This window comes from Ylistrum balloti, unplaced genomic scaffold, assembly GCF_031769215.1.
Source record: "Ylistrum balloti isolate Yb309-2 unplaced genomic scaffold, AGI_CSIRO_Ybal_v1 Utg369764, whole genome shotgun sequence".
Taxonomy (NCBI): domain Eukaryota; kingdom Metazoa; phylum Mollusca; class Bivalvia; order Pectinida; family Pectinidae; genus Ylistrum; species Ylistrum balloti.
In genome coordinates this window covers 392485-409782 of record NW_026781961.1, presented here as the reverse complement: position 1 = coordinate 409782, position 17298 = coordinate 392485, and the positions used below count along the sequence as shown (strand labels likewise).

General features: G+C 37.6%; 1 protein-coding gene across 1 annotated transcript; it reads right to left on the bottom strand.

Moving 5' to 3' along the window:
- Window positions 1-870: 870 nt before the first annotated feature.
- LOC132543736 (uncharacterized) lies at window positions 871-17011 on the bottom strand (the record flags this gene model as incomplete). Its single annotated transcript, XM_060207259.1, has 8 exons — window positions 871-4501; window positions 4763-4851; window positions 5559-5627; window positions 7665-7904; window positions 8118-8210; window positions 14155-14219; window positions 15691-15804; window positions 16816-17011. Coding segments are annotated over 8 exons (4497 nt in total), but the record flags the coding sequence as incomplete, so codon positions are not given.
- Between the last annotated feature and the right edge of the window lie 287 nt (window positions 17012-17298).

The window sequence follows — 17298 nt, the reverse complement described above, 5'->3', positions numbered from 1 at the left end:
ATATATACACCCTTGAGAAGTATTCCAGAAATACACACTAAGATATATACACCCTTGAGAAGTATTCTAGAAATACACACTAAGATATATATATACACCCTTGAGAAGTATTCCAGAAATACACACTAAGATATATATATATACACCCTTGAGAAGTATTCCAGAAATACACACTAAGATATATATATATACACCCTTGAGAGGAGATATATATATACACCCTTGAGAAATACACACTAAGATATATATATACACCCTTGAGAAGTACACACTAAGATATATATATACACCCTTACGGAGTATTCCAGAGAATACACACTATACACACTAAGATATATATATATACACCCTTATTTAGGAAGTATTCTAGATATACACACTAAGATATATATATACACCCTTGACACACACTTATATATATACACCCTTGAGGAGTATTCAGAAATACACACTAAGATATATATATACACCCTTATATATATATACACCCTTAAGAAGTATTCTAGAAATACACACTAAGATATATATGCACCCTTACGGAGTATTCCAGAAATACACACTAAGATATATATATACACCCTTAAGGAGTATTCTAGAAATACACACTATATATATATATAGACATATATATATATATACACCCTTAAGGAGTATTCTAGATATACACAATAAGATATAGATATATATATACACCCTTAAGGAGTATTCTAGATATACACAATAAGATATATATATACACCCTTAAGGAGTATTCTAGAAATACACACTAAGACATATATAAGCATGCCTTGTAAGTATTCAGATTACTTTACATTTATAACTTTTATAAATACACCAGCAGCTCCTTATCATTATCATATCAACTGTTTATTACCAAATGATGGTCTCTGAAGACTCAGCTCTCTTTAGTTTCCCTTCTACATGTTTGTTAGGTGATCCCTGGAGTTCAGATTTCCCGAGTGTCTGTCTGTCAGGTAATCCGTGGAAGTTAGGTTTCCCCTGTGTGTGTTTGTCAGGTGAGATCTGTTGTTTGGATTTCCTAGGAACCTGTTTGTCAGGCAAGCTGTGGCTAGATATAAACACACTATCAATATCAGTCTCCAGCACTTTTGTCCCATCGTCCATAGCATTCCTCTGACAAAAAGTCTCAGAGTTTGGTTTACTCAGCTGGTTTGGAGCACCAGGTACCTGGGGGGAAATGGGTTGACTCTGACTGTCTTGAGTTTTATAATTATTCTTTCCAGAAACTTTTGATGATATGCGATCTCGGAAGTTCTGTAACTTTCGTGGACTCTGGGTGAGCAGTGGGAGAGAGCAGGGTGTCATTGTCTGTGGTGAATGAGGACCTGACAATAAGGGATTTCTCAGATGATCCTGTTGAACTGGTGGACATTGTCTTTTAATGTTATTTGATAATTTATTTTGCTCAAGAGCTGATACTACTGGATTTTTCACCTGATTAATTTTACTTGGTAGGTCAGGATTATGTAAGGAATGCCCATTGCTAGGGACCCATTTAGGTGCTGATACAGAGGCGTTTCTCATATGGCCACTTTTTCTTGGTGGATCTGAATTGTGTTGTGAGTTTACATTACTCTTGACTGACAAAGAAACTGAAGTACCTGTTTCACCTGAAATTACACTTTTGCCTGCATTACTGTTGCTTGAAGGGTAAAACCTAGCTTGATTCACTCTCGGAGAACTCTTTTGGTTTGTGCTAAGTGACCTTGGTGCCTGCTGGTCTGTGTTGAGTGACCTTGATATTTGCTTGTCTGTGCTAATAGATCCTGATGTTTGCTGGTCTGTGTTAATTAACCCTGATGTTTGCTGGTCTGTGTTAATTAACCCTGATGTTTGCTGATCTGTGCTAATTAACCCTGATGTTTGCTGATCTGTGTTAATTAACCCTGATGTTTGCTGGTCTGTGTTAATTAACCCTGATGTTTGCAGATCTGTGTTAATTAACCTTGATGTTTGCTGGTCTGTGCTAATCAACCCTGATGTTTGCTGATCTGTGTTAATTAACCCTGATGTTTGCTGATCTGTGTTAATTAACCCTGATGTTTGCTGATCTGTGTTAATTAACCCTGATGTTTGCTGGTCTGTGCTAATTAACCCTGATGTTTGCTGGTCTGTGTTAATTAACCTTGATGTTTGCTGGTCTGTGCTAATTAACCCTGATGTTTGCTGGTCTGTGTTAATTAACCCTGATGTTTGCTGGTCTGTGTTAATTAACCTTGATGTTTGCTGGTCTGTGCTAATTAACCCTGATGTTTGCTGGTCTGTGTTAATTAACCCTGATGTTTGTTGGTCTGTGCTAATTAACACTGATGTTTGTTGGTCTGTGTTAATTAACCCTGATGTTTGCTGGTCTGTGCTAAGTGACCTTGGTGATTGCATGTTTGTGCTTAGTGATCCCTGACTATTCACTATTCCATGTAACTGCTGTTCTGTACAGCATTGTTTTGCACCAATAGATGATAATGCTGATTTTGACGCAGTATTTGGTAAATCCTTCAGGATGTTCAGCTTACAATACTCTCCATCTTTTCTCATATCATTAAGTGGATTTTCTCGAGTTACCAGGTGATGTTTCTGTTGAAGCAAAGCACTCCTACACTTCTGCACATCAACGGAATATGTTTCTGATGTAGAATATGACTTTTCAGAATGGTGTCTATTGTTCACGTCAGTAACCATATCAATCTTTCTTTGCTTTTCCATGGGTGTGAAAAGTCCCTCTACTTGAGACAACTTTGTGGATGTGAGGGGTCCCTCTGTCTGGGGCATATCACCTGTCGCTTTATCTCTTGACAAGTTGAGTTCCTCCAGTGTAGGACAGCTGTCCATTGTAAAGTCGCTGCCCTGCTTCAGTGTCTTGCGTCGTCTGCCCCGTCTGGTTGTTACATTAGGGCTGACCTCTATATCAGCTTCTCTATGTATATTGCCAGTAAAGCCAGGAGAGTCCTTGACCTCTTGACCCCTCATTTCCATACTTCTGTTATCAGACACACTGGACACCGTTTCTGTGCTCTGCCCTGGGATAGAAGGCAGAGACACTTCCTCAGTACACATCAGTGGGTTAGAGGCAGCAACACCATCAGGACACACGGTCCGAATACTGTCTAGTTCTATGTAACCAGGGGACACAACTCCATCCTCATTCCCTGTATTTGTAGTACATTGGCTGTCCTGTCTATCAGCAATCTTTTCAACAGTTGTGTTTTTGATTCTGTCCATTTCCATGTAACCTGGGGACACAACTCCATCACCATTTCCTGTATTTGTGGTACCACGGTTGTCCGGTCCATTAGCAATCTTTTCTACAGTTGTGTTTTTGATTCTGTCCATTTCCATGTAACCTGGGGACACAACTCCATCATCATTCCCTGTATTTGTGGTACATTGGCTGTCCTGTCTATCAGCAATATTTTCAACAGTTGTGTTTTCCTGTCTAGTAATGTGACTTACAGCTTGTTCCACTTCTCCATAGTTCATTAGATACTTGTTTGTTGAGATCTTATATGGCATACCAAGCTCCCTTTTTTGGCCCACCTGTGACCTTTGACCCTGTAATGGTATGCTGGTACTTTCTGTGCCTTGGAGCAAGACTTTGGACACAGTACGTGATGGAGCTGAGTAGGGTTTAGCTGTCACAGCACGACACCATCCCAGACTGCCTTTTTGTGGACTGGCCAGTGAGGAGAGCTGGATGCCTCCTATTTGGGGAGGGTTGACTGAAGAACTGCCCGTGTGATTTTCAGTCTTGCATTTTGTCCTTTCAAAATTATTCTTTATGTTGACATCCATCGACACATTAGTGACTTGATGCTGTGGATCCATCAGTTCAAAAGGGACACTTGGAAATTCTGGGCAGCTGTTGGTGTGAGGGGAGTCTGGGGGAGGAGGTAGGTCTGACTGTGTGTAGTCCAGGAGAACTGATGGTAACTCTGGAGGTGGAGGTAATGGTAGGTCTTCATCACTCTCTATAACACAACAGGACTTGGTACTGCTGTCATCTGGACGAGATAGGTTAGCATGTAAGCCAGGATCTGATTCAAAAGAGTTCAGACTGATGGAGTCCATGGTTGGGTAAACATTTCTTTGACCAGGATCAGATATTGATGACCTGTTGCTATGGAAATCTACCAAAGACCCTGGTCTTACGTCAGACTCTCCAGATTGGTCAGAGTCAATACTAAGGGAGTCTGGAGCTGACCTTGGGTAAATAACACTATAACCAGAGTTGGAATCAACAGAGGAGCAGTAATTTACTAATCCAGAACGAGGCTTCGGAGGAACTGGAGGAGGCCGCGAGGACTTCTTCACTTGTACAACACTTTTCTTGGTCTGAGTTTTTCGTGGCAGAGCATATACTACAGAAGTAACTGGAGCTGTCATTTTGGAGTGATCTTCGTCATCAGTAATCTCTGATTTTACAGAAGATGTGTCGCTGTCCGTAACCCATGGTAACGGTGTCACAGAGTATGGTCGGATCAGACTGTAATGTTAAATAAACATACCATTAATTGACAGCTACATTGTATCAAGTGAAGACCAGTATAAGTTTATTAAGGTTTTTGTCTCATGAAAACGAAACAATAGAAATATAGATACAGCTTAGATGTAGGTGTATGTTTTAGATGACAGAGTGAATGAGTTGGTGTGTCAGATATGTGAATTGATCTCTTGATGGGAAGTAATTTGTTTGTTTATTAAGTTGTGTATGTGGAGTAGTATCAGGGGTTGTGATATTTCGTACCTGCCTCCAGTCACACAACTAACATCCTCGCTGCTGCTGAGTGAGGGAACACGGACAGAATTGAGGGGGATTTGGTATTCACTCAATTCCTGCAAAACAATATAAATAACGTATTTGAGGTGATACAGAGTACTTCAGTATATCACTTCAATATAGCTTACATAATTTCATCTTTTTTATCAGTGACAGTGTTCACTCCATCTGAGTCAATTTATGTCTGATGCCCTCTCAACCACTCTTTATCTGTCTGTCACTCCATTTGAGTCAATTTATGTCTGATACCCTCTCAACCATTCTTTATCTGTTGTTTACTCCATCTGAGTCAATATATGTTTGATACCCTCTCAACCAGTACATGTACTCTTTATCTGTCTGTCACTCCATCTGAGTCAATTAATGTCTGATACCCTCTCAACCACTCTTTATCTGTCTGTCACTCCATCTGAGTCAATTTATGTCTGATACCCTCTCAACCATTCTTTATCTGTTGTTTACTCCATCTGAGTCCATTTATGTCTGATACCCTCTCAACCAGTACATGTACTCTTTATCTGTCTGTCACTCCATCTGAGTCAATTTATGTCTGATACCCTCTCAACCACTCTTTATCTGTCTGTCACTCCATCTGAGTCAATTTATGTCTGATACCCTCTCAACCATTCTTTATCTGTTGTTTACTCCATCTGAGTCCATTTATGTCTGATACCCTCTCAACCACTCTTTCTCTATCTTCCACCACTGAAAGTCATCCATCATTTTAACATATGAGGTAGAAATATTTTTTACAGAAACATACCAGAATAGGTGACACGTGGCTGTTCTTGTTGGTTTTAACTTGAGGTGATGCAAATGTATGGATAGGTCTCTGCAATTTTAAAAAGATTTATCTTAGAAACCATACAGTGTAATATACATGTTCATTTTTAAAAGTTTAGACATTTTACAGTAAATGGCTTCTCCAAGTTACATTCAGAGTGTTCGACTTTTCATTTCTTTGGTCCACATTTGTTTCTCTTCAAGATAACTTATTTTCTTAACCTGCAGATATTTAAACTAGAAACATGATTGTAATAATGTATTCCTCATGTTTGAAGGAAAATTTAGCAAAAGTTTATTACATGTCAATTGAAACAAAAATAAAAAGTGGACAAAATTGAGGACAAAATCATTTTATATTCTGACTGCACAGTATTGATGTTTGACATCAAATAAAGATTTATATAAACTATTAACATCCAATCACTATCAGTGAGTACCTAACTGACCAACTTCTCTACTGTGATGGACTGAAGGGATGGACAGACCCATATATGGACAGAAAAATGACAACTATTCACATCTGCAACTGATTTATGTTAAAGCATTAAAATATGCTCTCAATGTATTCAAATGAAGAAACGGGCTAGGACTAGATATCATTTCACAATATTTCAATATTTCAATAATGTACAGCTTGCTAGAAGTAAGCCTACAGCCAACAGCTACACTTCTAAGTTAGAAGATAAAAACAGTCATCAATAATTAAATATCCAGACACATCCCATGTTTATACTGACTAAACAACCCATCAACAGGTCACAAACACCTGTCAATAGGTCACCAACACCTGTCAACAGTTATCAACACCTGTCAACAGATATCAACACCTGTAAACAATTACCAACACCTGTCAACAGGTCACCAACACCTGTCAACAATTATCAACACCTGTAAACAATTACCAACACCCGTCAACAGGTCACCAACACCCGTCAACAGTTACCAACAATTAAATATCCAGACACATCCCATGTTTATACTGACTAAATAACCCATCAACAGTTATCAACACCTGTCAACAGGTCACCAACACCTGTCAACAATTATCAACACCTGTATCAACACCTGTAAACAATTACCAACACCTGTCAACAGGTCACCAACACCTGTCAACAGTTACCAACACCTGTCAACAGGTCACCAACACCTGACAACAGTTACCAACAATTAAATATCCAGACACATCCCATGTTTATACTGACTAAACAACCCATCAACAGGTCACAAACACCTGTCAACAGGTCACCAACACCTGTCAACAGTTACCAACACCTGTCAACAGATATCAACACCTGTAAACAATTACCAACACCTGTCAACAGGTCACCAACACCTGTCAACAGTTACCAACAATTAAATATCCAGACACATCCCATGTTTATACTGACTAAATAACCCATCAACAGTTATCAACACCTGTCAACAGGTCACCAACACCTGACAACAGTTACCAACAATTAAATATCCAGACACATCCCATGTTTATACTGACTAAACAACCCATCAACAGGTCACTAACACCTGTCAACAGTTACCAACAATTAAATATCCAGAAACATTCCATGTTTATACTGACTAAATAACCCATCAACAGTTACCAACACCTGTCAACAGGTCACTAACACCTGTCAACAGGTCACCAACACCTGTCAACAGGTCACTAACACCTGTCAACAGTTACCAACAATTAAATATCCAGACACATCCCATGTTTATACTGACTAAACAACCCATCAACAGGTCACTAACACCTGTCAACAGTTACCAACACCTGTCAACAGGTCACCAACACCTGTCATCAGGTCACCAACACCTGTCAACAGTTACCAACATTTAAATATCCAGACACATCCCATGTTTATACTGACTAAATAACCCATCAACAGGTCACAAACACCTGTCAACAGATGCTGCAAACACAAAGTAGAGTCTGAATAAAGGAGCCTCAAACATCATCTTAAGTCTGGATTATAATTCTAAATGGGGTAAGAATGCTAAGTTTGATCACCAATATTGCACAGTTACAGCTTCAGCATAGTTATATGTATGTAGATAATTTAACACTACATTGTAATTTACATACCAAGGGTGTACAGTTTTCCTTGTCAAAACTGTCTTGATGCTGCAGTTTAGGAGGTGTCTTCCCAAAAGTCGAGAAAGGTGAATCAAGAAATCCACCATTTTCCACAGAGAGTCGCTTTGACTTGGGTCGTTTGATGGCGGTAAGGTGTGAAAATTCATCTGGCTCATCAAACACATTAAAGTTGACGTTGTTCTGTGATAGGTGTGGGCTCTGAATCTCTTCTGATCCCCTGTAATATTTCTGTCAGGCAGTTTGGTTCAGTTAGACGTATTACAGCATATAAATTTGCATGGCCATGTGTTTTTATACAATCAAATTTCAAAAAAGTGTTCAAGTCTAATTCAAAAATCAGAACAGACATGAAAACAAAGAAACATCCTTGCATTAATATATAGCAGTATAACTGTTGAACTATGAATAACATTATCCTTACTTGTCAAACAAAGAACAAACCTGAGGCAGTTTTCTTTTGTTCCAAAGCTTCATAAACGTCCTAAAGTAAATCTTCTTCTTGGGTGAAGATATCTGATTGTAAGTCTTATGTTTCTGACAAAATAAAAAAAGCACATATATAAGAATAGATCCCATATTGTGTTCACTATGATACAGTTGTCTCCCTTCATCAGCAACAGAACACATTCATCACTATAACCAGAACACTCATAGTGATCACCATAAATCAATCTCCATCTAAGTAATTATCAAAGTTGATACTGTAAAATTATGTTTTTTTGTGGGCGTAAAATTTTGTGGTTCCCTAGCATTGGATTTTGTGGATAAAACAAGCTCACAAAATCCACTAGTACTATAATCCATGTCTACTTAATGTTTATCATTTCTTGTTCATATCAAATTTACCGTAGCAATTATTTTACTTATTAACATTTACATTCATCTTTGTTATGCTAAATGTATATTAAATGGAAAGCACTTCAGACTTAATTGGATCTTTATAGACTGATCACCACTACATAAATCCTATCACCGCTACTTAAAACCTAACACAAGGAACGATTAACACACAAACAAGAGGTCTAAAGGTCTTGACGGTCACCTGAGATAAGTAATATTAAATATAAAGGTCAAAGGATATTAATCAAGTGTTAGTGCCAGTATCAATACATGCATACCATCAAAACTGTCATCCTATACTGATGATTCTTATAAAATTATTTCCAGTAGGATATAACCAAGGTTATGCTCAAAAATGCTATTTTCAATGAAAATTACAGTAAATTCTAAAAACCTTATTCCACCCCTGGAAGAAATGTAAGATTCATTTTGGTAATTGAAGCACCTTAAGATGCTTCCATTCATGAAGAGCATTTGATTATACCACATCTGGGTCTTGAGAAGATTTTTGAAATTTCAGTCAATTTTACTCCTTTTGACCCCGCCCTTCAGTCCCTGGGGGTCAGTCAGGACCAAAATCGGCATACCATCAAGCTGTCACCCTCCACTTATAATTCTATCAAAGTGTGAAATATTTCCAATGGAAATTAAAGAAATTATGCTCAAAAATCTAGTTTTCTATAAAAACTAGTTAATTTTACCCCCTCCCCACAGGGAAATGTTAAACCCTGGGGCCATGAAATTCACAATTTTGGTAAAGCACCTTAAAATGCTTCCATTAATGAAGAGTATTTGATTGTACCATATCTAGGTTTTGAGAAGAAGATTTTTGAAATCCAAGTCAATTTTGACCCCTTTTGGCCCTGCTTCCAGGCCCCTGGAGGGTGAAGACTTTATAATTCACAATTTTGGTTCATCTTAAACCTGGGGAGGTTTCACTGAAATCAGATCAGGGATTTTTGAGAAGAAGTTGAAAGTGTTAAATTATCTATGGATGCAGACACCGTGTGAAGGATATTAAGGTACTAACAAGGAACGATAAACACACTCAAGGCAATATGATGAACATATACAAGGAATGATAAACACACAAGGAATGATGAACCAGGGTTTTCCATAATTTTGTTAGTAGTAGGCTGTGTAGTGAAAGTAGGAGGCTGGCGAAGCAAGCTCACCCCAGCCGCAACACGGCGAGGTGGGGGTAGCCTGCCTTGTACGTGTAGTCGTGTACGGAACATTATTACGGAAATGGATTGGTGTAGGCAGCCAAATGATCAAAGTAGCTGGTTAAATTGGCCGGCGACCGACTCTTATGGAAAACCCTGATGAACACACACGAGGAATGATGAATACACATGAGGAATGATGAATCGAGGAATGATGAACACAGACACAATGATCTCAATATTTAATCTATGTTAAGTTTCTTACCTAAATTATGACTTATAGTCATAAAAATCAATAACATCAGTATTAAACTGGGGATATGTTGGGTTTTTTAGACTGTATTACATAGCTGTGTCTGTTGAAACTTAAATGTTTAAATACCCTAAAATGTCAGAAGATTGTATTGAGTTTGCATAGAATTATTCTCTCTTTCAACCTTTACTGAGTATTGAGTTTGCATAGAATTATTCTCTCTTTCAACCTTTACTGAGTATTGAGTTTGTGTAGAATTATTCTCTTTTTCACCCTTTACTGAGTATTGAGTTTGCATAGAATTATTCTCTCTTTCAACCTTTACTGAGTATTGAGTTTGCATAGAATTATTCTCTCTTTCAACCTTTACTGAGTATTAAGTTGGTGTAGATTTATTCTCTTTTTCACCCTTTACTGAGTATTGAGTTTGTGTAGAATTATTCTCTTTTTCACCCTTTACTGAGTATTGAGTTTGTGTAGAATTATTCTCTTTTTCACCCTTTACTGAGTATTAAGTTTGTGTAGAATTATTCTCTTTTTCACCCTTTACTGAGTATTAAGTTTGTGTAGAATTATTCCCTCTTTCAACCTTTACTGAGTATTAAGTTTGTGTAGAATTATTCTCTTTTTCACCCTTTACTGAGTATTAAGTTTGTGTAGAATTATTCCCTCTTTCAACCTTTACTGAGTATTAAGTTTGTGTAGAATTATTCTCTTTTTCACCCTTTACTGAGTATTAAGTTTGTGTAGAATTATTCTCTTTTTCACCCTTTACTGAGTATTAAGTTTGTGTAGAATTATTCCCTCTTTCAACCTTTACTGAGTATTAAGTTTGTGTAGAATTATTCTCTTTTTCACCCTTTACTGAGTATTAAGTTTGTGTAGAATTATTCCCTCTTTCACCCTTTACTGAGTATTGAGTTTGCATAGAATTATTCTCTCTTTCAACCTTTACTGAGTATTGAGTTGGTGTAGATTTATTCTCTTTTTCACCCTTTACTGAGTATTGAGTTTGCATAGAATTATTCTCTCTTTCAACCTTTACTGAGTATTAAGTTTGTGTAGAATTATTCCCTCTTTCAACCTTTACTGAGTATTGAGTTTGTGTAGAATTATTCCCTCTTTCACCCTTTACTGAGTATTGAGTTTGCATAGAATTATTCTCTCTTTCAACCTTTACTGAGTATTAAGTTTGTGTAGAATTATTCCCTCTTTCAACCTTTACTGAGTATTGAGTTTGTGTAGAATTATTCTCTTTTTCACCCTTTACTGAGTATTGAGTTTGTGTAGAATTATTCCCTCTTTCACCCTTTACTGAGTATTGAGTTTGCATAGAATTATTCTCTCTTTCACCCTTTACTGAGTATTAAGTTTGTGTAGAATTATTCTCCTCTTTCAACCTTTACTGAGTATTGAGTTTGTGTAGAATTATTCCCTCTTTCACCCTTTACTGAGTATTGAGTTTGCATAGAATTATTCTCTCTTTCAACCTTTACTGAGTATTGAGTTTGTGTAGAATTATTCTCTTTTTCACCCTTTACTGAGTATTGAGTTTGCATAGAATTATTCTCTCTTTCACCCTTTACTGAGTATTGAGTTTGTGTAGAATTATTCTCTTTTTCACCCTTTACTGAGTATTGAGTTTGTGTAGAATTATTCCCTCTTTCACCCTTTACTGAGTATTGAGTTTGCATAGAATTATTCTCTCTTTCAACCTTTACTGAGTATTAAGTTTGTGTAGAATTATTCCCTCTTTCAACCTTTACTGAGTATTGAGTTTGTGTAGAATTATTCTCTTTTTCACCCTTTACTGAGTATTGAGTTTGTGTAGAATTATTCTCTTTTTCACCCTTTACTGAGTATTGAGTTTGCATAGAATTATTCTCTCTTTCACCCTTTACTGAGTATTAAGTTTGTGTAGAATTATTCCCTCTTTCAACCTTTACTGAGTATTGAGTTTGTGTAGAATTATTCCCTCTTTCACCCTTTACTGAGTATTGAGTTTGCATAGAATTATTCTCTCTTTCAACCTTTACTGAGTATTGAGTTTGTGTAGAATTATTCTCTTTTTCACCCTTTACTGAGTATTGAGTTTGTGTAGAATTGTTTTCTTTTTCACCCTTTATGTAGATATGTCCTGCAAAGGTTTTCCACGTTTTAACAGAAGTTCTAGTATCCATTGTATAGCTGTCATTCTACTTGTTTGATCAGGTGATATTCACTATAACTATAACTTATCTGCCTGTCCTTACCTCCTCCTCTATCCATGTGTGAAACTCTACTTGTTTGATCAGGTGATATTCACTATAACTTATCTGCCTGTCCTTACCTCCTCCTCTATCCATGTGTGAAACTCTACTTGTTTGATCAGGTGATATTCACTATAACTATAAGTTATCTGCCTGTCCTTACCTCCTCCTCTATCCATGTGTGAAACTCTACTTGTTTGATCAGGTGATATTCACTATAACTATAACTTATCTGCCTGTCCTTACCTCCTCCTCTATCCATGTGTGAAACTCTACTTGTTTGATCAGGTGATATTCACTATAACTATAACTTATCTGCCTGTCCTTACCTCCTCCTCTATCCATGTGTGAAACTCTACTTGTTTGATCAGGTGATATTCACTATAACTATAACTTATCTGCCTGTCCTTACCTCCTCCTCTATCCATGTGTGAAACTCTACTTGTTTGATCAGGTGATATTCACTATAACTATAACTTATCTGCCTGTCCTTACCTCCTCCTCTATCCATGTGTGAAACTCTACTTGTTTGATCAGGTGATATTCACTATAACTATAACTTATCTGCCTGTCCTTACCTCCTCCTCTATCCACGTGTGAAACTCTACTTGTTTGATCAGGTGATATTCACTATAACTATAACTTATCTGCCTGTCCTTACCTCCTCCTCTATCCATGTGTGAAACTCTACTTGTTTGATCAGGTGATATTCACTATAACTATAACTCTGCCTGTCCTTACCTCCTCCTCTATCCATGTGTGAAACTCTACAGGTGATATTCACTATAACTATAACTTATCTGCCTGTCCTTACCTCCTCCTCTATCCATGTGTGAAACTCTACTTGTTTGATCAGGTGATATTCACTATAACTATAACTTATCTGCCTGTCCTTACCTCCTCCTCTATCCATGTGTGAAACTCTACTTGTTTGATCAGGTGATATTCACTATAACTATAACTTATCTGCCTGTCCTTACCTCCTCCTCTATCCATGTGTGAAACTCTACTTGTTTGATCAGGTGATATTCACTATAACTATAACTTATCTGCCTGTCCTTACCTCCTCCTCTATCCATGTGTGAAACTCTACTTGTTTGATCAGGTGATATTCACTATAACTATAACTTATCTGCCTGTCCTTACCTCCTCCTCTATCCATGTGTGAAACTCTACTTGTTTGATCAGGTGATATTCACTATAACTATAACTTATCTGCCTGTCCTTACCTCCTCCTCTATCCATGTGTGAAACTCTACTTGTTTGATCAGGTGATATTCACTATAACTATAACTTATCTGCCTGTCCTTACCTCCTCCTCTATCCATGTGTGAAACTCTACTTGTTTGATCAGGTGATATTCACTATAACTATAACTTATCTGCCTGTCCTTACCTCCTCCTCTATCCATGTGTGAAACTCTACTTGTTTGATCAGGTGATATTCACTATAACTATAACTTATCTGCCTGTCCTTACCTCCTCCTCTATCCATGTGTGAAACTCTACTTGTTTGATCAGGTGATATTCACTATAACTATAACTTATCTGCCTGTCCTTACCTCCTCTATCCATGTGTGAAACTCTACTTGTTTGATCAGGTGATATTCACTATAACTATAACTTATCTGCCTGTCCTTACCTCCTCCTCTATCCATGTGTGAAACTCTACTTGTTTGATCAGGTGATATTCACTATAACTATAACTTATCTGCCTGTCCTTACCTCCTCCTCTATCCATGTGTGAAACTCTACTTGTTTGATCAGGTGATATTCACTATAACTATAACTTATCTGCCTGTCCTTACCTCCTCCTCTATCCATGTGTGAAACTCTACTTGTTTGATCAGGTGATATTCACTATAACTATAACTTATCTGCCTGTCCTTACCTCCTCTATCCATGTGTGAAACTCTACGTGTTTGATCAGGTGATATTCACTATAACTATAACTTATCTGCCTGTCCTTACCTCCTCCTCTATCCATGTGTGAAACTCTACTTGTTTGTTCAGAAAATCATCCATGGATATCTTGTCTGTAAAATAAAAAGATATTAAAGTGATTTTTTAAAATTCAGCACAAAAATTTGCACTAAATGTCTCTCTGTGTAGTAATGATAAACTGCGGCTCATATAGTAAGAACAGAATTTCAAACCACAGATGACAAGTATGATAACAATCTGCTGCATGATTTTACCATCATTGTACATGTATGTAAACACGCACCTTTCCTTTAACATTTGACATTGGGCAAAAAGTCTTAAACAAATTAAATAAGATTAATCAACCAAAAAGTCATATCAAAATATCTTTATTTTAGAAACTTTTATTTTTCACTAACATGTTACACCATCTCATACAAATCACTTTTATGATGGATTTGCCCCAAGGGTAACAGTGTGGGAGGAAATGTACTGTTGAACCTGAGAAAATAAAACTCAGGTGCTCCAGAATGTGATACCATGACTTTTCATGTTGGACTAAACCTTGGTTGTCAAAGTGAAACTGCACCACCTGGCCACTGTCGCAGTGGAATGTGGTAACATGAAAACATGTTATATTTTGCATCGTTATATATCATTTGTGTTTCATAGAATATCTAGTAAATCAGTCAAAGAATTGTTCACTTAAGCTCCCCAGGGGCTCACTGGATATTTTAGCTCCCCAGAGGATCACTAGATATTTTAGATCCCCAGAGGCTCATTATAGATTTTAGCTCCCCAGAGGCTCACTAGATATTTTAGCTCCCCAGGGGCTCACTAGATATTTTAGCTCCCCAGAGGCTCACTAGATATTTTAGCTCCCCAGAGGCTCACTAGATATTTTAGCTCCCCAGAGGCTCAATAGATATTCTAAATCCCGAGAGGCTCACTTGATATTTTAGCTCCCCAGGGGCTCATTATAGATTTTAGCTCCCCAGAGGCTCACTAGATATTCTAACTCCCCAGAGGCTCATTATAGATTTTAGCTCCCCAGGGGCTCATTATAGATTTTAGCTCCCCAGGGGCTCATTATAGATTTTAGCTCCCAAGAGGCTCACTAGATATTTTAGCTCCCCAGAGGCTCACTAGATATTTTAGCTCCCCAGAGGCTCAATAGATATTCTAAATCCCCAGAGGTTCACTTGATATTTTAGCTCCCCAGGGGCTCATTATAGATTTTAGCTCCCCAGAGGCTCACTAGATATTTTAGCTCCCCAGGGGCTCACTAGATATTTTAGCTCCCCAGAGGCTCACTAGATATTCTAAATCCCCAGAGGCTCACTAGATATTTTAGCTCCCCAGGGGTTCACTAGATATTTTTCGCTGTGACTTTTATTTTCCCTAGAAGAAGAAAAATAAATGTAAGATTTTTGTCACTCAAGTGGAACAGCTTTTAGGTGGTCAGGTGGTACAGTGGAGAGTGTCCTCTCTAAACATCCAGATTCCCCTTCCTTTAGTATAAAGCTGCTATAGCAGTTGTAAAAGTATTGTTCCTCATTTACAAAAGTTGTTTTACAGTCATACTTTGTTCCTTCTTTTTCCTGATGAGCTCTTCACGTTGCTTCTCTCTACGGGTGAGTCGGCGGGCCAGTGTCTGTTGTGTGTGAGTGGCCGGATTCATGTCATCCCCAGAGGAATCTATGTACAAAAGAGGTAAACAAGGTAAACAAGGTCAGTGTTACACCAGTCACATAAACTAAGCCAGTGTTACACCAGCCACATAAACTAGGCCAGTGTTACACCAGTCACATAAACTAGGTCAGTGTTACACCAGTAACATAAACTAGGCCAGTGTTACACCAGTAACATAAACTAGACCAGTGTTACACCAGTCACATAAACTAGGCCAGTGTTACACCAGCCACATAAACTAGGCCAGTGTTACACCAGTCACATAAACTAGGTCAGTGTTACACCAGCCACATAAACTAGGCCAGTGTTACATCAGTGAACATAAACTAGGCCAGTGTTACATCAGTAACATAAACTAGGCCAGTGTTACACCAGACACATAAACAAGGTCAGTGTTACACCAGCCACATAAACTAGGCCAGTGTTACACCAGCCACATAAACTAGGCCAGTGTGACCACAGTAACATAAACTAGGTCAGTGTTACACCAGTGAACATAAACTAGGCAAGTGTTACACCAGTAACATAATCTAGGTCAGTGTTACACCGGTAACATAAACTAGGTCAGTGTTACACCAGTAACATAAACTAGGTCAGTGTTACACCAGTAACATAAACTAGGCAGGTGTTACACCAGTAACATAAACTAGGCCAGTGTTACACCAGTGAACTTAAACAAGGCCAGTGTTACACTAATGGAAAATAAATAGGAATGTGACATCATTTTGCTATTTTACAGTATAAAAATGATCACTGGTGAACTTTAAACAAAAGGTTTATTTGAAAATTAATAAATTACTTTAAAATTTGTTTCTAAAAATCTTGTGCTCTCTTTTACATACCAGGTATTAGATGATGACAAAGTTCATATAAAGTAAACATTATAAATATGTAGCAGCCAGTATTGATGGGCAAAACCTATCATCATATCAATCACAACAGAAGTATATATTGAAACTGCTATTTAATTATGTATCAGCTGGAGAGCTGTATAATTACACATAACTGATTCTGTACCTGTTTCCACCTCACTGCTTGGCTGGGAGTCTGAACTACACACACACTCCTCATCACTGTATTGATAATGTAATTCCTTCTTTGTTTTTGCTGGGACAATACCAGATGAAGCATCTTTTTTCTTTTTATGATTCTTCGGAGATTGTGAGTGTTCATCTGCTACGGAGAAAACTGTTCTCTTCTTATTCCTAAACAATATCAAAATTTAGAAAATAGGAAAAGATATATACCAGGGAACAGAGATAAGGAAATGCTTTACTTTATCTAAAGGTATCCAAGATGAGGAAACAGGTATACCTATATATTCTCAGTTGACAGGATGCATAAGAGTAGAGTAAATATCTATATTCTCAGCTGAGAGGGATGTTGGAGATGAGGGTATATCTATATTCTCAGCTGAGAGGGATGTTGGAGATGAGGGTATATCTATATTCTCAGCTGAGGGCAATGCTTGACATGAGGGTATATCTATATTATCACTTG